Below are 27,475 nucleotides of genomic sequence, written 5' to 3' on the forward strand. Positions count from 1 at the left end.
GAATGCTAACTCCCAGAGGGAAAGTTCTTTCCTTAAACGAAAATTGATGTAGGGCCAATAAAGGGTTTTCCTTGGCTAGGAAATACTAGATTTATGTTCTGAAGAATGACAGAATAGAGGAAGAAATGAATGCTGTAGCAGAAAGCTGGAGTAACTGCAGGAGTTAAAAATCTCTGTGAAAGCAAGAAGAGCTGGAACCTGGAGCACAGCAGAGAAGCTGGCCCACGCCTGGTGTGCCTGCGACCTCCTGTCTCGGGCAGTAGAAGTCTTGCATCCAGGGAAACTTCGCAGTTCCTTACAAACTACCTCTGGGCTCTTTAGTTGGCTCTTCCCATAGCAGGCTTCTCACCTTTCATACCATCTTCTCAAAAGTAGGCTCCTCAAGGTTTCTCCACCACCCAGAAGTAGACTCCTCCCTATCATTTCCCTTGATTTAAACAATCATATATTCTGTATCTGTTGTTGAAATTTAGTCTTTCTCTTCCACTAGGATATAAGCTTCATAAGGACACAGATTGATATCTTATCTCCTTCACCATTGTATGTCCTACCTACTGACAAAGTAAGTGCTCAATGTTTTTTAAGGAACTTATTAAATGAATGGCAAAGTAATTTTGGATAAAATGAATCTTATTTCAATTCAACATTTATTCAAAACCTACTATTTCTCAAGTATTGTGCTCAGCACTTGAAAGGGTGCTTGTTTTCTATATGTACAAAAAGACAGGCACAAAAAAATGCACCTCATTATAACAGTTATCAGGTATAGTAGGACCACAAAAAACAGGGCAACAAATTCAGCCAAAGCAAGGAAAGGCTTTGAAGAATAACTGGCGCGTAACCAAGTCTTCAAGGATATGAGGGTTATTAGGCAATCAAGATGGACGCAAAAATACAATAGCTAGTAGCCCACTTTTCAGCGCTAACAAGGAACCCTGTGATAATTCTTTCAGATCCAAAAAATTACCCACTAATGTATCTTTTTAACAAATTTAATATATGCATATTAAATAAAAATTACCTCTAGCTGCATATAGTTGGTTTTCTTTTTGAGTAAAAGGGTTCTCTGTCATAAAACATTCCACTTAGTTAAATAACAGTTAATTATTCTAAGGTCAAGTCTTACTAAATTCTTTCTGTTGCAATCTAATGAATGGCATCTATTTTAAAAATTTTCAATCAACTTTATTAAAGTATAACTTATAGACAAAAATGGACATTTTGTTTCATTAGTTTTGACAAATATATACACTCACATAACCAACCACCTCAGAATCAAGATATAGAATATTTTTATCATTCCAAGAAGTTCCCCCATGTCCCTCTTCAGTCAATCCCTGTCCCCACAGCTCTGACTGTAAGTAGTCACTGCCTTCTGTGATTCAAGATTAATTTTTAGCATTCTAGATTGTCACTGAGATGGAATCATGCAGTATGTACTTTATTGTATCCACTTACATTCAGTATAACATTTTTGAGATTCATGCATGTTTGTGATTTAGTTGTTTGTTCCCTTTTAATACTGAGAAGGACCTATCATATGGCTGTAAAACAAATTGTTTATATTAACCTCTTGATGGATATGTGAATTGTTTCCAGTTCTTGGCTATTATAAACAAAGCTTCTGTGAACAGTAAAGGTACAAGACTTTGCGTATATATGCTTTTTAATTTCTCTTGAATAAATATGCAGAATTGGAATTGCTGGGTTAAATGGTAAGCAGATGTTTAAATATGTAAAAATTTTTCCAAACTGTTTAACACACCTAAAAGTGATGTCTTTTGTTAAGTGTTTTTAAAACTTTATTTTGCTGACAATCTATGATTTTGCTATAAATGCCATTTGATTTAACTTGGCTTTTATTGTAAGTATAATGTGCTTTATAATTGTTAATATATTGCATACAATGTTTCTCCCACTGTAAGTGTACCCAGTTATAATACTTGCTAGTATTGACTGAATGCCTAACTCTGCATTAGATCCTGGGCTTGAGGACTTCACTTACATTATTTGCTCTAATCCCCAGAATTTGAAAATGAAGTATGAGAATCCCCATTTTCACAGGAGGGGACTGACTGTCATGGGGACTAAGTGATGCTCCAAAGACCACATGGGGGAAAGAGCCAAGATCTGAAACCAGTCACATCACTGGAGAGCTCAAGCTTTTTTGAACACGTTTTCAGATGATCAGTATGTCCAGACCTGATCTCAGTTATGTTTCCTTGAGAGACAGGATGGCCTAATGGTAGAGTGCATACCCTAGCAGTTCACTGCCAGGATTCAAATCCTGCCTTTTCTGCATACCAGAAGTATTAGTGCAGGCAGGTTATTTAACGTCTTGGCACCTAAGTTTCCTCATCAGTAAAATGGAGATAATAATGGTACCTACCACCTTGGGTTGCTATTACAATTGAGTTGATAGGTGTAAAATAAATATGCAGAAGAGTGCCTACCACATAGTCAGTGGTATTAAGTATTAGCTGTTATTATTATTATTCTTGATGTACATTAAGTTGAATTCATCGTGTGAGAAAAACTTGGTGGCCCTCCTTGTTGGGGTTTAAAAATCTAATCTAGTGGATCTAAACTTCTTGATTAGAGAATCAAATCCCAAACTCTGTTTTACACCAAAGCATCAACTTAAGCATTGTACGGCGACTAGCATAACTGATACCATCTTGGGCATGTACAAGTCCTCCAGTCATTCCACTGACCCTCCCTACTGTGTCAATCGCTTTTCTGTCATCAAGGGCTCAGTAGTTAATAGATACTGTTTAATAACCATAGGATCCAGTGGCTTATATGCTCTGTTAACCTCCAAACAAGGATGAAGACCTTTGATGACATATTCCTGGAGCCAGTGAGACCAGCCATCCATTCATAAATCTTGACTTAGGAAAGCACTTCCTGTTTCCAAGCACTACCCACGTACACTAGGTAATTATAAAACTGGCCCCTCAGCAGTACACAGCGCAGCTGTAAATGCCTCCAGGTCTGTGTCTACCAAATCCCATCCTGTGAGTAAGTTACCCTGTAGTAAAACTGATCCATTGTATCACCCTTTATGTACCTCTAGTGGGACTGTGGTGGTAACCTACTGTGATTTTAATTCACATTTCCCTGATGACTAATAATGTTGAGCAACTTTTCATATGTTTAATGGACTTTTTTAAATCCTCTTTTTTTTTCTTTTCATTTTTTAACAGTGTTTTTCAAAGAATGGTACTTTTAAATTTTGATTAAGTCAATTAATTTTTCTTTTGGCTGTTGTATTTCGTGTCTCATCTAAGGAATTTCTGTGATAGCATTTCTTTGTATAGGTTTTTAGTACTTTTTTATTTGAAAATAATTTCAAACTTAGAGAAAGTTGCAACATTCTTCTCACTTGCTTTATCATTTTCTCTCTCTTGCCTTTCCAGTCCCTGCCGCATCTCTTTAACTTACCTCTAGTGTGTGTGTGTGTGTGTGTGTGTGTGTGTGTGTGTGTGTAGTGTGTGTGTGTGTGTGTAAAATCACTTAATATTGTTTCTGAACCATTTGAAGGTAAGGTACATACACTATTCTCTTTATGCTTAGTGTTTATTTCCTAAGAATAACGATACTCCCTTACATACCTACAGCAGACTTACCACCTTCAGCAAACTGAATATCAGTGTTTTATCTACCATCTATACTCCAAATTTTTGAAGTGCTCCAATAATGTTCTTCATAGCATTTTTATAGCTTTATTGAGACATAATTGGCCTATAAAAAGCTGTACATATTTTAAGTGTATAATGATTACAGTCAAGACAGTGAACATACCCATAACCCTCAAGTTTTCTCATGCCTCTGTCAGCCATCCGTAAGGGTATTTCATTTTTTGATATTATTGTAAATGGTAGTTTTAATTTCAATTCCCCCTTGTTAGTTCTTAAATTACCACTGATTTTGTTATATACACTTTGTATCCTGCAATATGGAAAAGTTGTAATAGTAGCTTTTATGTAGATGTGTTTTGATTTTCTAAAGACATAATTATGTCACCTGTGAATAAAAGACTTCTTCATTGTCAATCACTACATTTCTTATGTGTCATGCTTGTTGTACTGTCTAGGACTTCCAGTGGGATGTTGAATAAAAGTGGTAACAACAGAAATTCTTGTCTTGTTTCCAATCTTAGGGTGAAAGTTGTCAGTTTTTCAGGTTTTTGTAGATTTCCTTTCTTAAGTTAAAGAAGTTCCTTTTTACTCCCTATACGTTAGGAGTTTTAAACCATGAATGGATGTTGGATTTTGTCAAATGCTTTCATTGCATCTACTGAGATGATCATGATCATGATCATGTGTTTTTTCTTAGTCTCCCAATGTGGTGACTTACACTGAATTTCAAATGTTAAACAAAGCTTGCATTCCCAGAATAAAGCCTACTTAAAGTATTATCCTTTCTATATACTATTGGATTTTATTTGCTAAAATATTGTTTAGCATTTTAAAGTAATATTTATTAGAGACATTAGCCTATAATTTTCTTTTTTTGTAATGTCTTTGTCTAGTTTTGGTATCAGACAATGCACTGGGAAGTGTTGCTACCTCTTCTATTTTTTGGAAGAGTTTGTGTAGAATTTGTATTATTTCTTTCTTTATTGTATAACAATTCAATGAAACCATTGGCTTGGAGTTTTCCTTGTGGTAAGATTTTTAACTAAATTTAATTTCTTCATATAGAGAGAGATATTCAGATTATTTACAACTTGCTGAGTGAGTTTTGGTAGTTTTATCTTTTAAGTAGTCTGTCCACTTGTCCATTTCACCCAAATTGTCAAATGCATTGTTTTAAAATTATTCATAATATTTTATTCACTTACAATACTTTTTTCCATCCTCTAGTTCAGGACCCTGTCTATCAGGCATCATATTTAGTTATCCACAGTAAGTCATTTTTCCAGTACTTAATTCATTTCAGTTAGATCTTGAACTCCATTCATAACTGAAGTACATATGGTATACATCTAGATGTACAGAAGCTAAAATGATTTAAGTGTCTCCTCTTTACAATGGAAACCTCAGTACTCTCCTTATCATGCTTATAAATAAACAAACATCTATATCATTTCTCACTTTTATTTGCATTTACAAATAACTCCCTGGACTTAACATTCTCTCTTTTCCCTATTGCTATTACACAACTTTACTGTATAAAGTATCAAAGTCTCATGTGAAAGGATAATATAAATTTTCCACTACTCAAAAGCTTATTGAAGTAGTGAAACATTTTATTTGAGACCTTGAAGCTGTAAAAGCCAACGTAAAAATCTAGCTCTGTTATATAGTAACAGTGGGATCCTAGTCAAGTCCCTCTCGTAGTTTACTTATCCATAAAAAAGGGCACCGTCAGCCCTATTCCATAATAGGGTATTGTGAGAAGTAAACAGACATGACACCATATAAACGTAAAGTATTAGCAATACCACCAGATGGTGAAGCAACTCAACTTTTATTTTTAAATCAAACTCTTAGTAGGTGAGTTTACATTATTTTGAAAGAAAGCAATAGAAAAATAAAAGATATAGTTTCCTGCCAAATTGTGAATGAAGATTGAGACTTATTATCAATCCCCAAAATATTAAAAAATTCCATAAATAAAAAGGAATTTGACAACTCTATTTAAGCATTTATTAGGATACAGTCTACAAAATTTTTTAAAGGCAACTTGCTATTCTGGATGGGCTTGAAAGTCAGGCCTTTAGCAGATTCTGGCCTTAGATAAACTGAACTTCAGATATGTTACCTATAAAATGCAGATAATACCAACGAACTACAAAGGTGGTTGTGAGGATTAGAATGAATTTATGTCGTATACCTGGCCCAACGCTTGGCACTCAGGATATGATAACACTTCAGTTGCTTCACTAGGATAAATTAAACGTTATAAAACAAGAATAGTCATAATTTTCACTAAATTCTGCCAACTGAACCTCCAAATTAATTTTCTCACTCCCTCCTCCTCTGCAATAGGAATATAAGGAAGAGGCAACAAATAAGGGACAGAAGCTAAAAAGCTTCCCGTAATTTCACCCTTGAAACACTCCAAACCAGATGCCAAAACCTTTCCTTCAGTTTATAATTATACAGCTCTGTCTTTGACTGTTTGTATTAATGTCTGTCTCTATCATTTAACCCTGTTTCCATGTCAGCAAGACGGGGCTTCTCCAGCACTCATCACAATCCTAGGCACTTAGTAAGGACTCAAATGTTTGCTGAATAAATTAATTAGATTATCATTTCAAAGGTATATGTAATATGTACTATAGCCACTAGAGGCTGCCTTGCTTTTCTATTTATTTCTCCAGAACATACAGATGAACTGTGAAGATTTAGGATACTTAAAAACAACAACTTTTACATTTAAGTCGTTTACTACAAATAAAACCGCAGTGATTCCAAAATAACATCCTTCACATACTACTTATTTTATTATTGCCAAGCACATGTAATTAAGCAATATTATTCCTTAATATTTCTCTTTAAAAGATCACTTTTTATTCAGATTCAGTGAAAATGAAAACTTTGTCATATGGAAACCTCCAAAACAAATAACTATTAAAAATTTTTAAATATACATAACCATGTACTAACAAAAGTTATTTAGCCTATTCTTGTGAGATGTTTACCACACACTGAAAAACAATGTCAAAAAATTAGAGTGTATAAAAATGTATTGAAAAATTAGATATTTATAAAAACCTTAAATAAACCAAAAACTTGCATTTAAAATATTACTTGTGGCTATTTTAAGACTAGTAAAGCAAAAAAAAATTTTTTAAACACTACAATGACTGAAGTTCTTGAAAAAGAGCAATCTTTTACATTTTCATCACTAAGATACAAACTTCAATGACTATTCTGATTGTGTGATAAAATATTAGCTGTAAAGATCTAGATTAATGCAAATCTTGTTAAGTAGAAAGAAAATTTCCTAAGAATATTAACAGCAAGTTATTATAAGTAGAGATGAGCAATTAAGAATATTCTAGTATGTGCTATTTCTTAAACATTTTAAATTGATAATTAAACCTTTATGTATTGTAGAAAAGAAAAATACTTACTGAGAAGACTGGCCAGTTGATTTGTGAAGGGCTTGGAAGGTCACATAAACAAGTCCATAATTATAGGATATGAAGTCCAATCAGGAAACTATAGACGTGTTACAGCAAGCCAATCATGGGAAGAACTTCCACATCCAATTTCTTACAACTCTGAGGAAACATATTTTAAATCTATTTTCAACTTTCACTTTAGAAATCAGATCCTAAATTAGTTACCTATGGGGCCTGTTCACTTAATTGGTTTTTCTGGCTGTAGCTACTCAACGACTGACATTGGGTTTGTTTGCTTTATTTTTAAAAACCTATCAAATATTCTCAATATATACTAATATTATATGTTAATTGATAACCGATTATAATGACAGTATTTATTGTGTTCTAGGTACCAGGCACCATGACAAGCACATTCCTAATTCTGTGTACTTTCAGTACCTCCTTGACAGGTGAGGCAGAGAGAAGATAAGTAATTTTTTAAAGTCTCACACCAAATAATTGGCAGAACTGGGGTATGAACTTCAGGCTCATCAACCTAATAAGCACAATCCTCTAAGGGAAGACCCTAAGTGCAAGGACCCTAAATACAAAAGATTTCTAAAATTCCCCATTACAGAGACAGAAATATTGTATATAAACAATCCATTTCTAAGCATGCCCTTTCCATGTCATTCTCTAATCCCTCCCATTCCTCCATTCCAGAAATTGGTCCCATTTTTAATTTCTCCAGCAAACTCAATTACAATAAGGATCAGCAATTCTTTTTCCTAAGAAATAAATAACAGGACACAGCCTTGGCTATTTTGATACTCTTTTCCTAAGATCCAGGATTTGTTTTCATACTTTTCTTCAATATATGGCACACACACACACAAAATTTAGGATTTAAACATTAGGAGCTAATAATGTTCTGTAAAAAAACATTTTGAATTCTTAGTACAAGCAATGTCAAAAAAATCTTCTACCAAGAACAAAACAAAAAACCTAAGCCACATTCAAATGAAAATTTTAGTATACTGAGCCTAGGTAAACTGAAATTAAAGCCTACATTTAACTGTTGGCATACACTTACATGTAAACCAATAATCTGACCCAAGGGTTATATAAGAATGCTCTATTTTTATTTTTCCACAGAGCTAAAGGAGATACTTTAATGCTTCAAAGTAATGTAACTGACCTGATAGCATAATTATTGCTACCTCTATTTTGGTGTTTAAAAGAAGCTACGAACAAAGAAATCTAAAACCTGCAAAAGTGGCAATTTATGCGTGAAGAAAACAGAAGCTCTTAGGAACAGCATTTTAATACTATTGACTAGAAACTAACATCCTCTTTGCCACTTCCAGTTGTAATCAAGGAATGACATAAAACAACATAAAAGATAATTGTTGAACTTCCGAACTTAGTATACTGCGCTAACCTGTGATAAAGCATATCAAAACTGTCCAAAGCATCCAAGTTTTAAAATAATTAAGTTCTACAGTCAGTACCTTGAGTCCAACCTAAATGGACAAGTCAGAAAAGTTTCAAGGCATAGTGGAGAAAGAATGGCTTTGGACATAAAAATGATTTCAGTTCCTTTGAATAGTTATCAGTGGTGTTGAGTTGACTGGGTCACTGAATGTCTCGAGGTTGAGTTTTCTTCTCTCTCCACTGAAGGACTGCATTTGATATTTTGAAGGGTCCCCGTTGTGCAAATTGTGTATTAAATCCTAAATGCTTACTGAGTTGCTAATAGTTTGTTATCCAAGTCGAGGCTATCAGAGTATTCCTACGTCCAAGTAAAACCCCAACCTCTTTGTTCACTTTCCATTTACTCTCTCCATCTTTCACACCCCACCCCACCCCATCTCGACCCGCCCTTTCTACCAGTAAGTCGGTGGCAAAAAGGCGCTCTCCCAGGCCTCCAGGGCAAGCAGGCACTTGGCTGGGAAGGCAAGGAAGAGAAAGCAAGCCACATTCTGACTAGTGCCCTAGGCACCTGCGACACGTGCAGAGAAAATGTCACCAGTTGGCAGCATACAGCAAGAAAAAGTGAAGCGTGCTAAGTAAAAGTGAAGCAGAGCGTCAGCGGCATGTGACCAGTTTGGGGGCCACCGCATCCCTCCGCACTAGTCCCCGGACTTTACCTGGGCCTATCAGGTGAGGCCGGATCTCAGGAATGAGGCCTCCTCAGCGTGAAGGCGGGACCCAGCTCTAGGGCAGAGGGGAGCTCTGCCCACGAAGGACAGCCAAGAGAATGCTCCTAAGCCACCGTCATAATCACCCCTCAACCGCGTAACGCCCCTAACCCTTACCTGGCCAGCAGCTGGTCTCGCGATAAGTCTTTGGTCAGTCCTCCGTAACACCAGTCCCCGCCCCCAACCTTCTTTGGCCAATCAAATGGGGAGGGGGAGGGGCCTTGCCTTTGAGCGAGGAGTGGGGCCCTCAATCTTCGCACACGGTGTGCAGAATTGGCGGGGCGGGGGCGGGGCGGGGCGGGGGCGGGGAGAGGGGCAGGGCACGCTCCATTTCTCGCGAGACTGTACACCAGGAAGACGCCTGCAGAGCCGGGCTGCTGGTGCAGCTGCGGCTGAGGCAGCGGGTGCAGCTGCATCCGGACTGTTTGCCTCGGAGCCTGGGGCCTGGTCTCCAAGTGAGGAGGCGGGACGTGGCCAGGCCGGGGCTTTGGAGGTGCACAGTGCCCATTGAGGCTTAGCGGGGATTCAAGTTGCGGCCTGTCAGAGCCAGACAGGGAGGCGCCCACACTCCTGACAGTATAAGATGGCGGCGATGGCGCCTGGAGGTGGTGGCGGCGGCGTGAATCCTTTCCTCAGCGATTCGGATGAGGACGACGACGAGGTTTCAGCGACCGAGGAGCGGCGGGCAGGGCTTCGGCTCGGTTCCGGGGGCGGCCTAGATCCTGGCTCTGCGGACTCGCTATCGCCCCAGGATCCCGTGGCCTTAGGGAGCAGTGCACGACCAGGGCTCCCTGGGGAGGCGGCGGCGGCGATGTCACTGGGGGGCACCGGGGAGACCCCGGCCCGATTGTCAATCGATGCGATCGCGGCTCAGCTGTTGCGCGATCAATACTTACTGACCGCCCTGGAGCTGCACACCGAGCTGTTAGAGAGCGGCCGCGAGCTGCCTCGGCTGCGTGACTACTTCTCCAATCCTGGCAACTTCGAGAGGCAGAGTGGGACCCCGCCGGGGATGGGGGCGCCTGGGATCCCTGGAGCAGTCGGCGTTGGAGGCGCAGGAGGTCGGGAACCAAGTACGACGTCGGGTGGGGGACAGCTCAGTAAGTGAATGCAGCCTGTCACTCCGGCAGGACTGTTGGGGTTGTAAGAAGTTATTGTGGGGGAAGGGGTACTTCTGGGTAGGTACTGGGCGGATATTAGGAACGTTTCAGAGAGGGTAAGTTGGGGCGGGGGGTGGGGGTGGTCTTTTGCGGCAGAAGCAAAAGGATCTGGCAGTGAGTGTTTTATCCTTGCCTGACTCCAACTCTTGGCTGGACTTGGCATCTGCTCCTGGCTCTCCTATTGGTATCTGTATCTATTCAATATCCAGAGTTTCTAGTTCACTGGCTATTACGTGACTCCAAAAGGACTCCCTTGCAACCTGGTTTATCGCTTTAATCATTTTTCCATTTTCGACACACTCGAATCACCACTACAAGGAACCTATGTCTCTTAAATTGTTCGCAGTAATTATTTGACTCAAAGAGAGAAAAGAATAGGAAATGTTCCTCTCTCTGCAAAGTCTGATCCACTTTAAGACACTGCCTTTGCGATGACTTGCTCACTCAAAAATTGGCTTTTCTGCTGCATAAAATTTGTTTTTGTTTAAGTGAACTCAATGTAATTCACTTTCGGTTACCTTAATTCAGTAGATTTCCAGAATTATAGGAAGTCTAAGGAACAGGACAGGCAGGTTCTACCTGCAGTGTAGCTTGTGGTCCCACCACCTCATAGGCTTTTTTCTCTGCATAGGTTAGAAAGTTTCTTTTTTTACCTAGTTATAATCATTGCCAGCAGTATAGAGTAATCGTTTACCTCATTCATCATATATTTATAAGTATTTCTTATGGCTCTAAAATGTATTATCAAGGATGTATACTGGACTCCCAGTATCCACCTTTTGAAAGACATCTTCGATTACCGGTGGTAATAAGATGTTTTAGTGTGTTATGTGAGGCCAACTGGAATTTACTAACGAATGTTAAATATACAATTTAAAAATTGTAGCCTAATTGATTATTTTTTGTCTATACTTTTGAATGGTGCCAGAGACTTCTGTTGCCTAACTTAGATGTAGTGAACGTGCAAAGAGTGCATTTTCCAATCAAGGTAAATTATAAGCAGATTTCTATTGAATATGGAATTTTCCCAGCAGGTGTAACTTGCTTAATATTATGGGATAATCTTCCTTTTTAGGTAAAGATGTTTTCATGCTGACCTTTAAGACTATAAAGTGTAACAAAGAGCAGAGTCACAAAATTGTTAGGTAGTTGGGCATGTTTTGTTTGCTTTAAGATTCCTGAACTAATAATGATTTTTACCTGATAAGCTAATAAGCTCTTAGTACTTCCTCAAGACCCAGCTCAGATGTCATCTTTGTAAGTGTTTCCCACACTCCCCAGGCTTAGCTGTTTGGTTCTTTCATTGTACTACTTTCAAACCTCAGCCATAGCCTTTAACTCTAAGGAATCTGATTCGCTAACAATATCATTTTTCTCCACTAGATAGTCCATTCTTGAGGGACATCTTCATATTCCTCACACTTTGTACAGTTCCTGGCCTGTTGTTGAACAGAACTAAATTGCATCTGTTATGTTTTTCTAATGTACTAATGAAATGAATTATTCCTTACTTCATAACTTGTTTAAAAGAATTTCTGAATCTTTTTAGCCTACCTTATTGTGGCTTGACATCACTGTTTTGTGAAAATTTCTCTTAAAAACTTTTTGTATAGAAATAGTTATATTTGTAATTTAGACTCTTTAAATATTATAGCAGTGTTTTAGAGTAATGCTTTTGCATTACACGTTTTTATAGTTTCTTTAAATAATTTCAGTCCTGTGATCAAAAATCACAATTTAAGTATAATCAAATATCCATATGTACTTGTACTTCTCTATTCTTATTATTTGGAGTTGTTTTAGGTATAACTTAAAAATATATTATTATGTAATATATATATCATATGTATTTCATATAGTATATTTTCAAGTTACTACAGAACAAATGAGCAGTAGGAAAAAAATCAGAATTATCCATAATCCAACCAGTGGTATTTGCCTTTTCTGTGTTTTCTATGCATGTATTTTAAAAAGCAAAAATTGGACTAAATTATTTTATATAGCTTTATATTATTTGATAGGCACTATAATTTTTACCATTAACTTTGAGGTAAAATTACATACAATAAAATGCACCCATTTCAAGTGTACAATGTAATGAGTTTTGGAAAATTAACATCTACCACAAATAAAATATAGAACATTTTTATTGTCCCAGAGCTCCTTCATTTTCCTTTGCATTCAGTATCCCTACACTGTCACTAATCACCATAGAACAGGATTTTCCAACCTGGGCCTGGGCACTATTGAACTCTTGGGCCTGATAATACTTTGTTGTGGCTACTGCCCTGTGCCTTCTAGAATGTTTAACAGCATCTCGGCCCCTCTGTACAGTAGATACCAGTAGCAGCCACCCCGACCCCATCCCCCAAGTTATGACAGTTAAAAACTGTCTCCAGAATTTTCCAAGGAAGGGGAGGGCAATACTTCCCCAATTGAGAACCACTTCTATAGACAAGTTTTGCCTTTTTAAAAATTTAATATAAATGCATTTGCAGAGCATGTAGCCTTTCCTTCATTCCTTTTTTTGGTTTATTCATCTGATGTTAGACATTTGTATTTTTTCCCAGTTTTGGCTTATATTTATAAAGCTTCCCTGAACATGCTTATACAAATTTTGCATGGATATATGTTTTCATTTCTTTTGGGTAGTACCTAGGAATAGAATTGCTGAGTCTTATAATCAGTACATATTTAAATTTATAAGAAACTGTCAAAACTTTTTCAGAAGTAGTTGTTTCATTTAAAATTTCCATTATTAGTGTATGAGAGTTTCAATTTCTATACATCCCCCAAATACTTGGTATTTTCAGACTTTTTATTTAATTTATTCTAGTGAGAGTGGTGTGGTATCACATTGTGAGATTTCTTGAGGACTAGTGATGCTGAATTCTTCTGAACTTTTTGCCATTAGGATGTGTATGTGTGTTGCCATTAGTGTATCTTTTGTGAAACTTCTGTTCATATCTTTTTATTGAGTTGTAGTTCTTTATATATTGTGAATCCAAGTCCTATATCAAATATGTGTTTTGCAAATTTTTTCTCTTAGTATGGTTTGCCTTTTCATTTTTTAATGGTGTGTCATATGAACAGAGATTTTTAATTTCATCAAATACTGGATGAATCAGGTTGTTTTTCTTAGTGATTTGTACTCTTTTTGTCCTAAATAAGAAATATTTGCCTGTTTTAAGGTTGTAAAAATTTTCTCCTATATTTTCTTCTAGAAGTTTTATTTATAATTTTAACTTTTAAATTCAGGACTGTGATGGCAGGACTGCATTTTAATAAAGGTATCATAAAAAGAAATATTTCTTAAATATTCCTAAGTTTGCAGACATTCATAGCACAAACTTTAGTATAGTTTAAATGCAAATGCATTGTATATGTCAAAATATCAATGCATTTAAATATTTTAACAGTGTCAGAAAATAGATAAAAGCTAAAGTAAGTCTGTAAAACTGTGGTTAGTACCATGTTTTGAAGATTTTTGACTAAGCTCCTGAACACACAAATGATGTTTTAGGGATTCTAAGGATGAATCTCTCTGGGACCCAACTACTGCCTGTTTTAAAGGTCCTTTATATTCAATTCAATTGTTGCTAATTTGGGTATGACTTTATGATACTAAATAAGTATTTTTGGTTGATAAAACAATATAAAGATTGATAGTATGGATTATCTAAAACATTACATTATTTTTATTTGTTTTATGTATTTTTGATTGATGTGTGTCTGATCTGAAAATTCATAATACCTCAAAATAATAAATATTATAATCAAAAGTAGTTTTCTTTATTTAATGATGTCCAAAAACAATTTAATTTTGCAAGATTTACTGAATTGTTTACCTAAAAGTCTGTTGGACCTAGTTTAATACTAATATAGTGATCTTTTTAAAATAGTTTAAGGAGGCTTCATGCTGTATTTCATCTTTTTTTCTTAACTAGTGGAATAATCCACATTTATAAAATATTCAAATATCAAAAGAATTATAGCTTTATAAATTTGATATTTTCAGTAGAAGAATTTCTATTAACTGAATAAAATGAGCTCTAAGGAAGTCTTGATTTTTGATAAATTGTTTTAACATTGTTGCAGTGTTCAGGCTAGATCTACTTGATAAACTAATTTGATCTTACATTTAATATTACTTGCTGAATACATGTTATTTGTATATTTTTCTCCTGTACTTTTGCCAATTGAGCCAGTTTGGTAATTGTTTTGCTTTCTATTTAGATTGCAAGACAAAAGTTGTACCAATGCTATTGATTAACACTGAGCAGATTATAGTATTTTAGCTAGAGGATTGCTGGTTCCACCCTAAGTGTTAGAGCTATAATCAAAATTGAACTCTTAATTGTTTAGGATGAGCCTGTTCTTTGTGCAGTAGAGACAGTAGGTGGTCTCATGGGGAGAACAAGTAACTTACCCCTTTCAGTAATGAACTTCTTTTATTCCGTATTTATCATGCCTTCAAAGTTTTATAAGGCAACTTATCAGGAGGCAGTCATTTCTGATTGAATTTAATAATTTTACTTGTGAGCCTACAGACTTCTTGAGTCATCTTTCTCCTTTTTAAAATTTTCTATTATCTTACCTATCTTTTCTCAAAACTTTCAAAGAGTACATGTCTCACTGTGCTCAGTATTCCTTGCCTAGTATTACCAAATGCTGAGATGTCATGATTACAATCTACCAAATTTCCCATCTCTTCTACTTTACAAAGTAGTTCCCCCCATTAGATTGGAATTGGGTTTAGTGCTTCCTCTGGCTGCTAACAAGAAAATGTCAACAGAATATTTCTAAAGTTTATTCAGTTCACTGCTTTTGGCTGAATAAGACTTTCCACTATTATCTGGACCATATACATTCCTAAATTTATCTCTTGCATGACTGTCTTCTTTTTTTTTTTTTGCCTATGCCTTTCAGTAGCTTCGAACTTATTAATTCTTGTGGAAATGTAGTCAGATGTTTTCATTGCTTTAAACAGTGATTTGAGTATAGTTAGTATTAAATATTTTACATTGATTAATACATTTATTAAATTGTGTGATCAACTAAGGATTGTAGGGATCCAAAAGAAGTTTAGTGCATGTCCTTGAGTTTATGTTCTTGATGGAGAGGCAACTAACACATGAAAGACCTATAGAATAGTCCTCTCTGGTACAGGTAATAGTGTAGACATTTATTTATGGAAAAATCATTGTTGATTGTGATCCTAATGAAATGGCTCTTCTGGAGAAAGTAAAATTTTAATTTGATGCTCAAGTATGGGTGAAATTTTGAATAAGTAGTAACTTTATTATTTGGCCATATTTAGACTCTTTATCCTGAGTGAGGAAAAGGAAGTGAGGGTAAAGAGAAGATATTATTTATTTTATATTTTGCCTTGTTTAAAACATCATCTCAGAACATGCTTACCATTATCTGGCTCACCAATTAATAAAAGGGTTCCATTTGGGGTTTTTTGTGTGAAAATACAGTATGACTTTCAGACCATTGTGGTACACAGTTTAAAAGGAAATGAGATAGGGGTATTAATCAGGGAAAACAGACCTTATTGCTGTCAAAAATTTAAATTATACTTTCTGCTTTTTCAACAAGAAAGTTAGAGATGATGTTCACAGTGAGTATTTGTTTGCTTGGGGAACAAAACCTTCCAGAATTGATGTAACTTTCATTTTGTATAGTATTTTTAGGTCAAAAATTGAAATTGGTTACTTTGTTTTTATATAGTGGCTTTTAACTGTGTCCACTCCTTAACTCCCCTGGTTTTAGAATGATTGACTGAAAAAGAATACTTACCTTGATCTAAAAATACAGCCTATTTATATTTAAGTTACAAATATTGGTTGAGAAAGGTCTTAATTATTAATAGCCTATTTTTTTCTTTTAGGTAGTTGTTTTTATTGGCTTCTTCCTATAAGTGCTGTGAGATTTGATGATAAAATGTGGTTTCTAAATTATTTATACTAAAAGCATACTTGGTGGTTAAGTAAGTGGTATTTAGCTATTTGGCCATGTTTTGAATGCAGTGCCTCTTTGGTTGACTTTTTGGGGGAATTTGCATTAGTTTAGGATTGCTCTACTCCAACTCCCTCATATGAGTGTTTGTTTCAATAGTACAGTTAATTTTTTTTGAGATCTAATTGACATATGACATTAGTTTTAGGTGTCCAACATAATGATTTGATATATGTCTATATTGTGAAATGATTACCACAATAAGATTAGTTAGCTTCCATCACCACACATAGCTAGGGTTTTTTTCCTCTGTAATGAGAACTTTTAAGATCTACTCTCTGAGCAACTTTCAAATACATAATACCGTATTGTCAACTATGGTCACCATGCTGTACCTTCCATGCCCAGCCCTTATTTATCTTATAAGTAGAAGTTTGTACCTGCAATTAATTTGTAAGGTGGTTGCTGGCCCCATTTCACTGGAGCATGGGACACTGATGATTCTAATTACACGTATGCATATAATTTCTACAAACTAAGGAGATCTGCACAGGAAAATTTGATCAAGTTGAGTGTAAATTGTTCACTTTAAAAATAGATTCTTCTGATTTCTGAGAAATGAATACCCGATATAACTGAATTCAGCAATGGTATTTACTAAGATTGAGCAAACTATAACACTTAACTACAACGGGGTGAAGATGAATGTTCTAAAGCTGATATATTTGGGTCATAGCAAGATAAATGACAGATCTCTCACACTGGTATAAATAAAATAGAGAAGTATGGGCTTGGTAAAAGAGTAGCTGTGGAAAGACGTGTGATAAAACAACAGTAGGTCTGTGCCAGTCTACACCATCTACACTTTTGAACATGGCGTATTTTTTGAAGACCACCTGACTTGTAGTACTGGTGTCTGATCTTTAGTTCTGCTTCTGCCACTTACAGCTCTGTTATCTTGGGTGTATCATTTAACCTTTTTGAACCTTCTTGTTCTGTGTAAAGCACAATAATCATTCTGTCCACTGCTAGTCATAGGGTTTTAAGGAAGTTCACATGAGAGTATATATGTGAAAGGGCTTCAAAAACTTGTTTTATAGTGACTTCTTTCTTTTATAAGAAAAAATATATGAAGCAAGGAGAGAAGACTAGATCAGATTTGCCCATGATAGAAGACGGAGGAAGATAGGTGATGTCTGACAGTACTAATTCATAGGATTCAACAGGACTAGCAGATATATGGTGTCCTAATTAAAACAACAAGTTAAAAAGCATACTGGGAGTATCTGTGCTTGAAATTCATAAGAAAACCTGATAGCATTTCTATTTGAGTAGCCACCATAAATTAGATCAAAGAGGTCTGCTAATTTTAAGGGAAAAAGCTGTATACACAATGAGTTAAGAGCACAGAGTTTGGAGTCAGATTACCTGGCTTGGATCCTATTTCTGCCACTTTTTTTCTTAAACCCTTGTGACTTTGAACAAGTTACTTAATCTCTCTATGCCTCAGTTTCTTATCTAAAAACGGGATAACAGAACCTCTTTGAGCTGTTGTGAGAGTCAGCTGAGTTAATATTTATTGTCATTGGCAGTAAGTCTATATAAGTGTAAAATAAATTATTAAAAGGTAAACATTGGATTTATGATTTCGTAATGGTTCATTAAAATGTCATAATACAGTTAATGCATTATATTTTATGTCTGTAAAGGCATTACACCTACATTTTACAGATATTTTAAATTATATTCATGTAAGTTATTTTTAAATGTAATTTCCTTTTGTTCTCTTCTCAGGCAGTGGTTAGTTACTCAATTTTACAACTAACAGATGCGAAGAAAAGGGGGCTTATCTTTTTTTGGAACTCAAGTTTTAAAAATCAGTATATGTGGCATTTACAAAATAAATATTTCAAAAACAAAGAAGAACAGAAGTAGACAGATTGAACTAAGGAACAGATTACAGCCCAGTAACAAGCTCAGTGAGTCTTTAGTATAGGAAAAAGAGTCAGATCATTGAGGGAAGGGTAGACTATTCAACAAATTTGTCTCCTGGAGGGAAGTTATTTCTTTATCTCCTACCATATATGTATATTTATACACACACACACCAAAACAAAGTCTGCAAATTAATTAAAATGCTAAATGTGGGAAATGGAACTTGAAAACTTTTTGAAGAAAATATTAAAACGTATTTATGACCTTGAAATAAGGATTTCTCAGGCATAAAAAATGCAGACTTTAAAGTAAGATTAATATGTTTGTATCAAAGTTAAAATTCTTGTATGCAAAAAGATAACATGAAATAAAAGACAAGCCATAGACTAGGAGAACATATTTGCCACATATATATAATAGTCAAAAAGTATTTCAAGTATAGAGTTTATATAGAATGCCTACAAATATTAAGAAAAAGGAAAATGAGCTAATTAAAAATAGGCAAAAAATATAAATAGATAATTCATAAAGAAGCAAACCAATGAAAAGATACTCAAATTCACTAGTAATCAGGGAAATGCAATTCACAATACCCCACCTTTCAGCAAAAATGAAGATGTCTGACAACACTTCGTATTCCTGATATGGAAGAGGAAGCAGGAACTCTTGTGCTACCCAGTAAAAGTGTCAATACAACTGCTTTGAATAATATTTTGATAAAATCTAGTAAAGTTGAAGATGTGCACACCCTTCAACCCAGTTTTTCCACATAGAAGTATTTATCTGGAATTCACAAATGTGCATAACAAGGTGTGTACAATGTTAGAAACAATTCTCTTGGCCATACATAATGGAAAGATTAGTTATGGTATAGTCATAAAATGGAAATCTTAGCAGCCATTAATCAGATATCAGATCTGTTGTGGAGCATTGCATACAGTTCTATACCACTATGTAAATTTTCAAACACATAAAACATTACTGTATGTTATTTATAGGTAACATATATTATTACAGATATAAAAACATCAACTAGAATCACACTAAATCCATTATTGTGTTTGTCCTCGAGGAAGGAAACATTAGATGTTATTTCTTTTTAAATTCTGAAGAATGTTAACAGTTGTTTGTATCAGGTGGCGGTTGGTTATATGGTGTTGAACTTTGCACTTTTCTAAAGCAATTAAAATATGTACCACACTTTGTCAGAATTTACGTATAATGAATGGCAAAACAAGGAAAATATGTGATGAGAACTACAACTCCACTGTTCCACCATTAATTGGCACCTAGTCCTGTAACTGTGCAATGTGAAACAAGTTCATGTTTTTTCTGACATGAAATACCATCTTCTCTCTGGTATGTGAACGCAAGGAATATATTTTGCATAGTATGTTACTTCTGTGTGTGTATTTGGCATGTATCTACCTTTTTTGTTACCTTATATTGAATATCAGTGTCTTGGATTATCTGTTAATTTGCACGAAATAACAGCAAAAAAGTTCATTCTTTGCTCCCAAACATTGTTGCATATGAACTAGTTTCTCTGTTTTCAGTCTTCTGTTGCCAGTTTTATTTGGAGGGGAAGTCTTCATTTGACACAAATCTCTCTTGAAATTTAACATGTTTCAAGTGAACAAAACTGTTTTATACTGATAGCTTTTTATTGCATTGTATGGGGAGTCTTATAAATATTCTGTATATGTGTACAGAAGTAGAATTACCATTAGAAAAGTATCTAGCAACAACCTTAAAGTTTCTAATTTTTCTAGTCAAAAATAGCTCCTTATTATAGTCATTCTTTTCAATTATAGTAAGGATTGACACTTTTTTTCAGGGATAGATGTGTGAATACAGAGAATTGACCAAAGAATGTAAGGTGGAATGATGAACGTTATAAACATATCACCAAAATGTCTAGTCACATTTTAATATTGTTCTTCATGTTTGATATTTTCATTTTGTACCCTTTGGTAAGTTACAATATTAAGAATATTGATTTTTGTCTTGTAAACCTTCTAATAACATCCATATCATGAAATTTGCCTGTTTTAATAGGTGATTTTAGAATCTACAATCTCACTGGACTCTGCCTAACAGATTTTTTTTTCTATAGGCAATATTGTCTTCTGAGTGTAGTTTTGATCAAAATATGTGCGACACAAAGATTGGAAAGCAAAATGTATACTTACGCACTGTTGGTAGGACACTCTTTTTGGAGTAATTTGGTGATATCTATCACATTTTAAAAACACATATTCCTTAATATCCTATTCCATTTCTATAATTTATTATAGACAGCTTGTTTGCATTAAAACTGTTGAACCTACATTTTTTTGGTATCTTCTGTAAGTAAAGGTATTAAAGATTGAAAACAACCTGAATGTCTAACAGTAGGAGATTGGCTAAATAAAACAGAATGATCTATATGTGCTGGTGTAGAATGATCACCAAGATACATTATAAGTTGAATAAATTAGGATGCAGGCAGAATATGTGAATTGTTTCCATCTACATACAAAAAGAGAGGAATTGGCATCTACCTAGAATATTTCTAAAAGGATACATACAAAAGAGTCTTCAACAATGATTGCTGTTGCAGAGGATGATTGTGGTTGAGAGATGGGCTTACCTTTTATTTGTATGCCCTTTTATATTTTACCTCTTATCACGTCTTCAGTGGCAAGACTAGGATTCCAAACCAGATCACTGACTTCCAAGTCTTCATCCTTTCCATTACACCACAACTGTTTTATGTCAGTTTTAAAGCACAGTTTAAAGCAAAATTTCTCAAATTATTTTAGTATTTAATCAGTCAAAGTATCTTAGTAAGTCATTTAGAGAGTATATCTTATTAACTCAAAGTGGCCAGTCTTCTTAATGCAGAAGGCAAGTCAGGTAGTGCTATACTGATCCTTTAAAAAATAATCAAAGTGACAAACTGTACCACCACGCCAAGGCAGAGGTAAATAATCTGCTGAAAACATCATTTAATTCCATCGAGATGTCCACAACGCACAGCACTCAACTTAAACCAAGTCAGAACATGCACATCCTGTATGTGATTGTAGGGTCAACTAAGCCTCCAATTACAGTCAAATATAGTCTTCAATTGTCTTTTCTGCATGAAATTCAACTAAGGAAATTCACCAAAGCTGAATTAGCATGTACTCTCTTCTTTAATCTTAAAGCTTTGCTGCGTGGTTACATCTAAGTTTCTGGTCTAGTCAGGGAACATGACTAAGCTTCAAGGAGGAGACACCACAGTTGCAGTCATGGGTGTAACCTTCCGGGTTTTCCCACCTGTTATTTCCAAACTCCCCAGCAGTCAGAGATGGTGTTCATTTGTTTCTGAAACCAGCTGGTCCTGATTAGATGACTAAGATTGCTCAAGGTAGTGTCATCATATTTTCTGTGTTATTTGTATCATCCATCAGTTTTGTGCTTGTGTGCTGCTTTGGTTCAGGCATTGAGATCACATTTAGAACCTCAGCTCTAGCCTTATAACTGGTCCCTGTGCCTTTAATCCTTATTCTTAATTGATTTTAAAAGCTATTCGTTCATGTCACTCCAGCTAAAACCTTTTAAAATTGCTTTCTCCTGTCCAAAGCAACTTTTTCCAACTCTTTTTATTAGCAAAATGATATATTATAGAAAAAAGAATTTACAAATCTGTTTAGCAATTTTAATTTTTTCCCATTTTTGCATAGTATATGATAAAAATGACTTTGAAGTATTTTATTATAAATATGCATTATAAAGTTAGTTCTCCCTATAATTTTGCTTCTTCCTGCCTTTTCAACCATGTTGTCATATACAAAACTTTTGTTGTACTTACAGTGTTTGTTCAATGTCCCTTGAATATGTTTTATATTTTTCTGTCTCGCTGCCTTTGTCTATATTGTTTTTCCTCCTCTTGAAATTCTTTTCCTCCATCTTCCATTACTTTTTTCCAGATTCTCTATCTTTTTTTAAAATTTAGTTTAATTTTATTTTTTTAGGGGGGAGGAGGTAATTAGTGTTATTAATTTATTTTATTATTATTATTATTATAATTTAATGGAGGTACTGGGGATTGAACCTGGGACCTTGTATATGCTAAGCATATGCTTTACCACTAAGCTGTGCACTCCTCCTCTGTGTATCCTTAAAGGAAGTTCCAGTTCCTTCCTCTCCCTAAAGCTTCTCCAGCCCATAGTGATCTCAAAGTCCTCTGAACCTATGGTAATTTTTTGTCTGTCTCACTTATGGCAATCAATTATATAGAGACTTGTGAATGCATTTAGTGTTATTGAAATTTTTTTGTTCATGTTTTAGCTGACTAGATTTTTGTTTAAGATGTTAGTTGGTTTTCATGTCTCATATATCTTTGTCTTATAAATGTTTATGTAGCGTGAGTATAAAAAGAGACCATGTTTTATTTATCTTTCACCTAAAATTGTGCCTGGCAAACAAGCTTTTGAATAAAGGTTGATGTTATGTTAAAGAAATGATCTTTAAGTAACGGGATCTTGTAAGTATGAAAGTGTGAAATCTTCCTTTGTAAAATTAGCCTTTCCCTCCATAGCCTGAGGAAGGTTGAGTCAACTTTGGTCTTTCCGTGTCCATTCACAGCCTCAAGCCCAACTTAGCTGGAATCGAGGAGATCTGAACCTGCATGCTTTTACATATTGTTCGACAGCACTAAAGGTTCAGAGCTCAGGCTTTGGCATCAGAGAGCCTGAGTTCATATTTCTATTCTGCTACTTCCTAGTTGCATGACACTAGATAGTCTCTGTTTCTTTTTCTGTAAAATGCAGATGGTAATGACTCCTCTCGCAGGGCTTTCTTAGGAAGGTTAAATAAGGCTATCTGCCCAAAGTATTTGGCACAGAAAAAGTGGTTTTAAAAAAATGTTAAATGTAATAATAATTATTGTTGTTATTAATAATAATCCTTTTACCTCAAAGCTGTTCTTATGGTAAAACCATCCAGCATTAAAGAAATATTAACTTTAGTGAATAGTTTGTCAATGAAGTTTCAGTGTTTGTCTCTTCCTAAATTTAAATCTTTTGACTTTTACATTTGGCTCAGTGGAATCTTGTGGCAAAGAGCAGTGGACTGCAAACCAGGAGACTTGAATTATACTTCTAGCTTGCTCACAGATTAACTTGCTTGACTTTTAACTTAAAGTGATTTAATTGTATCACTGTTAGCTGTGTACATGACTTAATTCCAGTGGTTTATAAGCTTATTTAAGGCAAGAACCAAGTCTTACTGAATTTTATCTTTCTGCTCCTTATCATGGATTAGTAAATATTCTTTGAATGAATGCATAGCTCAGTTTTTTCATCAGTTAAAATGAGGGGTTAGACTATCTGTAAGATTTTCTCCAGCTCTCAAATATTTTGAACATAAGGGTCAGTGAAATGAGTCCCAACATTAGAAAAGAGTTGAGGATCAGAAAATATAAATGTAAGTTTTGCCATTGGCAGATCTCTAAGATCCACTTTTAATTTAAGCAGCCAGCATGTTAAAATGTCATACATGACCTCAAGTTTAGATATAATTACTTTTAAGGTAATATTATTGTCTGTTTATTGAATTTATTTACTCCATACTTCTTCCTTTGTTATTTACCATGACATAGGTTTTTTAGGCATGGTTCAGTAAATGCTCTTTACTATACAAATTGGAATTTAAAGCTAATTGCTTGACATTATTTTTCTTCCTACCCTTTAATTGTGAATTGGGTACTTTCATGACTTTTTAATTCTAAAATGCTCATATTGTAAAAAATATTAACTCTCTCTGGGGAAAATATACCAAAATACGAGCAAAAAAATTCAAAGAATACAGAGAGGAGTGTGTATTGAAGAATTATAACTTCTCAGAGTTAATTACTGTTAATACCTTATTGTGTATATTTATAAAAACATTTAATGCATATATAAGCATACACAACACACCTACATGGACTTTTATATGCCTATCCTTTAAAAAATTATTTTTTAATATTTTACAGTACCTTCCTGTCAGTACCTGAACACAGTAGTTGTTCACCAGATGTTTACCTAATTAAGCAATGTTTTTTGCCAGTTAGCAGCTGGTCAGTTTTTCCTGATACATTTAGCTTTTTAAAGTGCCATAAAATTTACATGAAAGATAACCTTTTCAAGGGTCTGAAACTAATTTTTTGAACTATTATAAAAGTACATTCTGTCATCAGTACTAAAAGATTAAATGTATGTAAAAATAAGACTATTTTCATATGTGATTTATAAAATCTATCTGCATGTCTTACAGTCACACCATGTATAATGAATTTAGTTTTCAGACTTAATAAAACTTACGTACAGGTTTTACTGGTTTGCCAACTCTGATGAAAGTTCCTGATCATTCAGTTTCTGAGTTACAAAATGAATTACTAAGAAGTTACACAACCCTGGAATTTGAAGAAGTGCTTTGTGGTATACTTTATATTAGAAAATAGTAGTGTCTTTCTTAATAAAAGAGGCTAACTTTTCCAAACTCTTACTCTTATATTAGAGTATTTGGAAAGACATTTGCTTGCCCTCGAAAAGAATTGTGGCTGAATCCAAAGAATCATATTTATCTAGGAGCTGTAATATTACCTGTTAGTCTTAAAACCCCAAGTACATTTTATTTGCAAAATCTGTTATAGGTTAGTTCCCATCAAAGTTGAGATTACTTTCTTCCATAAATAATTTTTTTATGACTTGGAGTAAATTTTTGTAAATTAGGAGATTTTTACTTTTATGATATCATAGTTATTGTTTGTTAAAAAGTTTTTTTCTTAGAGAATATAAAGTTATCGGCTTGGAAAAAAATAATTACAGTGTATTTTTCAGTGGCCACCATAATACCAAGTCGAAAATTAAGCTATGTTTGCTTTCCCCAAGGGGAAAAGCAGCTGTTGCTTAGGTGATTTCTTTGAAACTTTCAGAGAAATAGTAACAGTATAATGGAGGAATAATGTATGATCAAATAGGCTCTAACCTAGGCCTTATGTATGATTACAAATATTAGAAGGAAAAAGAGAATACCTGGAATACTAACATTAGATGGATACTTAATATAATAGAAAAATATTTCTCTGAAATCAACAGCCCACATCATCCTTAACATTCCATGAAAATAAGAAATAAAACAGTGAGGTGTTATCACAACACTGGAATATTGGTTGATAAAAGTTCATCCTATTGGGTGTAACTGTTTTAATATACAGGTTGGAGACGTCAGAATAGCAAATGAGCAGCTAAGATATGTGTGACTAAGAGTAGAGGGTATAGTACTCAAGTGAGCTTCTGGTTAGGCAGTGCCAGATAAACTAATATATCAGGAAAATGTAGATGTTAGATACATGGTCAAAGAAAGTGATTGGAAAATTCACACATACACACAAGAAAGGTAGATGGCCAATATATCTTTCAAAGAATGTTCAAGTTCACCAGGAATCAAAGAGATGCATAATTAGATAAGAAAATTTTATAGTATGTTAAATTGGTGAGATTAATAATATCAATCATTGACAACTGCTATTATGCACTACTGATGGAACTCAAATTGCTGTATATACTTATTCTGGAAAGCAATTTAAGCAGTATATATCAATAGCCTTAATGATATGGCAAACTCTCACTATATGAGCTTCATTTTAAAAAAGCAAGATACTAAGTTGTATGTATCCATTTATTTTGCAAAACTGTATAGATATACAAGTCATGGGAAAAAGAGTTAAAAAAAATTTGGAAATTCTGCGGAAAAATTTAATGATGTCTGAGCTTCCCAATTTTAGTGGGTTTGAAATGATTTATCTATTTTTCTATGTACCTTTATTTTTATAATTATAATGTGTATATTTATAAAATTGGAGGGGAAAACTGTAATTTATAGTGTGGTACAATACATTGGAGAAAAGTAGTTAGATTAATATTTTTGAGAGCTGGAAATTTTAGGTAGTATATATAGTGATCTAGGAACTCCAGTTTATAACATATCATGATAATTATTTACCAGGCAGGTGTATTTATAGGTCAGTGGTCTGTTCTAGTCAAGCATTTTGTAAGAACAGGGACCTTGTCAGTCTTGCTGACACACAGTCCCCTGCACTAAAGATGGTGCCTGACAAATAGTAATAGGCTATTAAATATTTTCAAGTATTGAGTGCAGTTCAAGAAGTCTTTCTCTAATTTGAATATGTGAATCTCTGAGTAGTTTCTTATATAGTAAAATAGCAATAGATTTTTTTTAAATAATAACAGTTGATATTTATTGAGCACTTACTGTGTGACAGGCAGGTTCTACAGCAGTAGATTTTTTTAGTAACGACCCCACACTTGCAGAATCTTGCAGTGTCTTCTGAGTAAGAAAGCTAGGCAATCAGGTACTATCTAGGAAAAAAAAACAGAAGGCTGAGTTAGAGTTTACCAAGGAGAGATCAATCTAAAAGCTGACTGTTCAACAGTTACCAGTTCTGCATGTGTAAAATTTAATACAGAAGCAGATTCCTTTGTAAAAATGACTTTATTAAATTTTTTTAACAGCCTGGTCCATGCCTGTAAATTTTTTTTAATTGAATATAGTCAGTTACAATTAGTCAATTTCTGGTCTACAGCATGATAGTCATGCATAAATATACATATATTCGTGTTCATCTTCTTTTTCATTAAAGGTTATTACAAGATGCTGAATATAGTTCTCTGTGCTATACAGAAGAAGTTTGCTTTTTATCTATTTTTATATATAGTGGTTAACATTTGCAAATCTCAAGCTCTCAAATTTACCCCTTCCCACCCTCTTTCTCCAGTATCCATACAATTGTTTACTATGTCTGGGAGTCTGTTTCTTTTGTAGATGAGTTATATCCTTCTTGGCCCTTTGCACCCTAGCCTGCCTAACCCTTTGGAGCTTCTGTCCGTTAGAACCTTGCTATTTACACTAAACTTGTCCTGCACTTTGAAAACACCATAAGCTTGTTTGTTCTTTCCCTCATTTGTTGACTTGGTGAACATTTATTCTTTAGGGCTCAATTTAAGATACTTCCTGTTGGAAGTCTTCCATGGCCTCAGGCAGTGAGATGGGATATAAAAGACAAAGAAAATTTCTGATCTAGTTAAGAATGAATAAAAAACAAAACGAAAAATAACTATATC

General features: G+C 34.7%; 2 protein-coding genes across 12 annotated transcripts in view; one reads left to right on the top strand and one right to left on the bottom strand.

Annotated features, from left to right (window-relative positions):
• Window positions 1-9,517, bottom strand: part of PIGN (phosphatidylinositol glycan anchor biosynthesis class N) — an 88,182-nt gene extending 78,665 nt beyond the window's left edge. For 2 of the 3 annotated variants that reach the window (XM_045521464.2, XM_010961284.3), the window contains exons 1-2: window positions 9,211-9,372; window positions 7,088-7,237 (exon numbers count right to left, since the gene is read on the bottom strand). The gene's annotated coding sequence lies outside the window, so the exon portion shown is untranslated. The other variant, XM_045521463.2, reaches the window with a different exon arrangement.
• Window positions 9,518-9,588: 71 nt separating this feature from the next.
• The window catches only part of RELCH (RAB11 binding and LisH domain, coiled-coil and HEAT repeat containing), a 100,064-nt gene continuing 82,177 nt past the window's right edge, over window positions 9,589-27,475 (top strand). For 3 of the 9 annotated variants that reach the window (XM_074355297.1, XM_074355292.1, XM_074355298.1), the window contains exon 1: window positions 9,590-10,361. In XM_074355297.1, coding sequence (XP_074211398.1) covers window positions 9,845-10,361 — 517 coding nt within the window. In that variant the 5' untranslated portion in view covers window positions 9,590-9,844. Of the gene's footprint in view, window positions 10,362-27,475 lie in introns of all 9 variants that reach the window. The other 6 variants (XM_074355291.1, XM_074355293.1, XM_074355294.1 and 3 more) reach the window with 4 other exon arrangements.

Source organism: Camelus bactrianus, chromosome 30, assembly GCF_048773025.1.
Source record: "Camelus bactrianus isolate YW-2024 breed Bactrian camel chromosome 30, ASM4877302v1, whole genome shotgun sequence".
Classification (NCBI taxonomy): Eukaryota; Metazoa; Chordata; class Mammalia; order Artiodactyla; family Camelidae; genus Camelus; species Camelus bactrianus.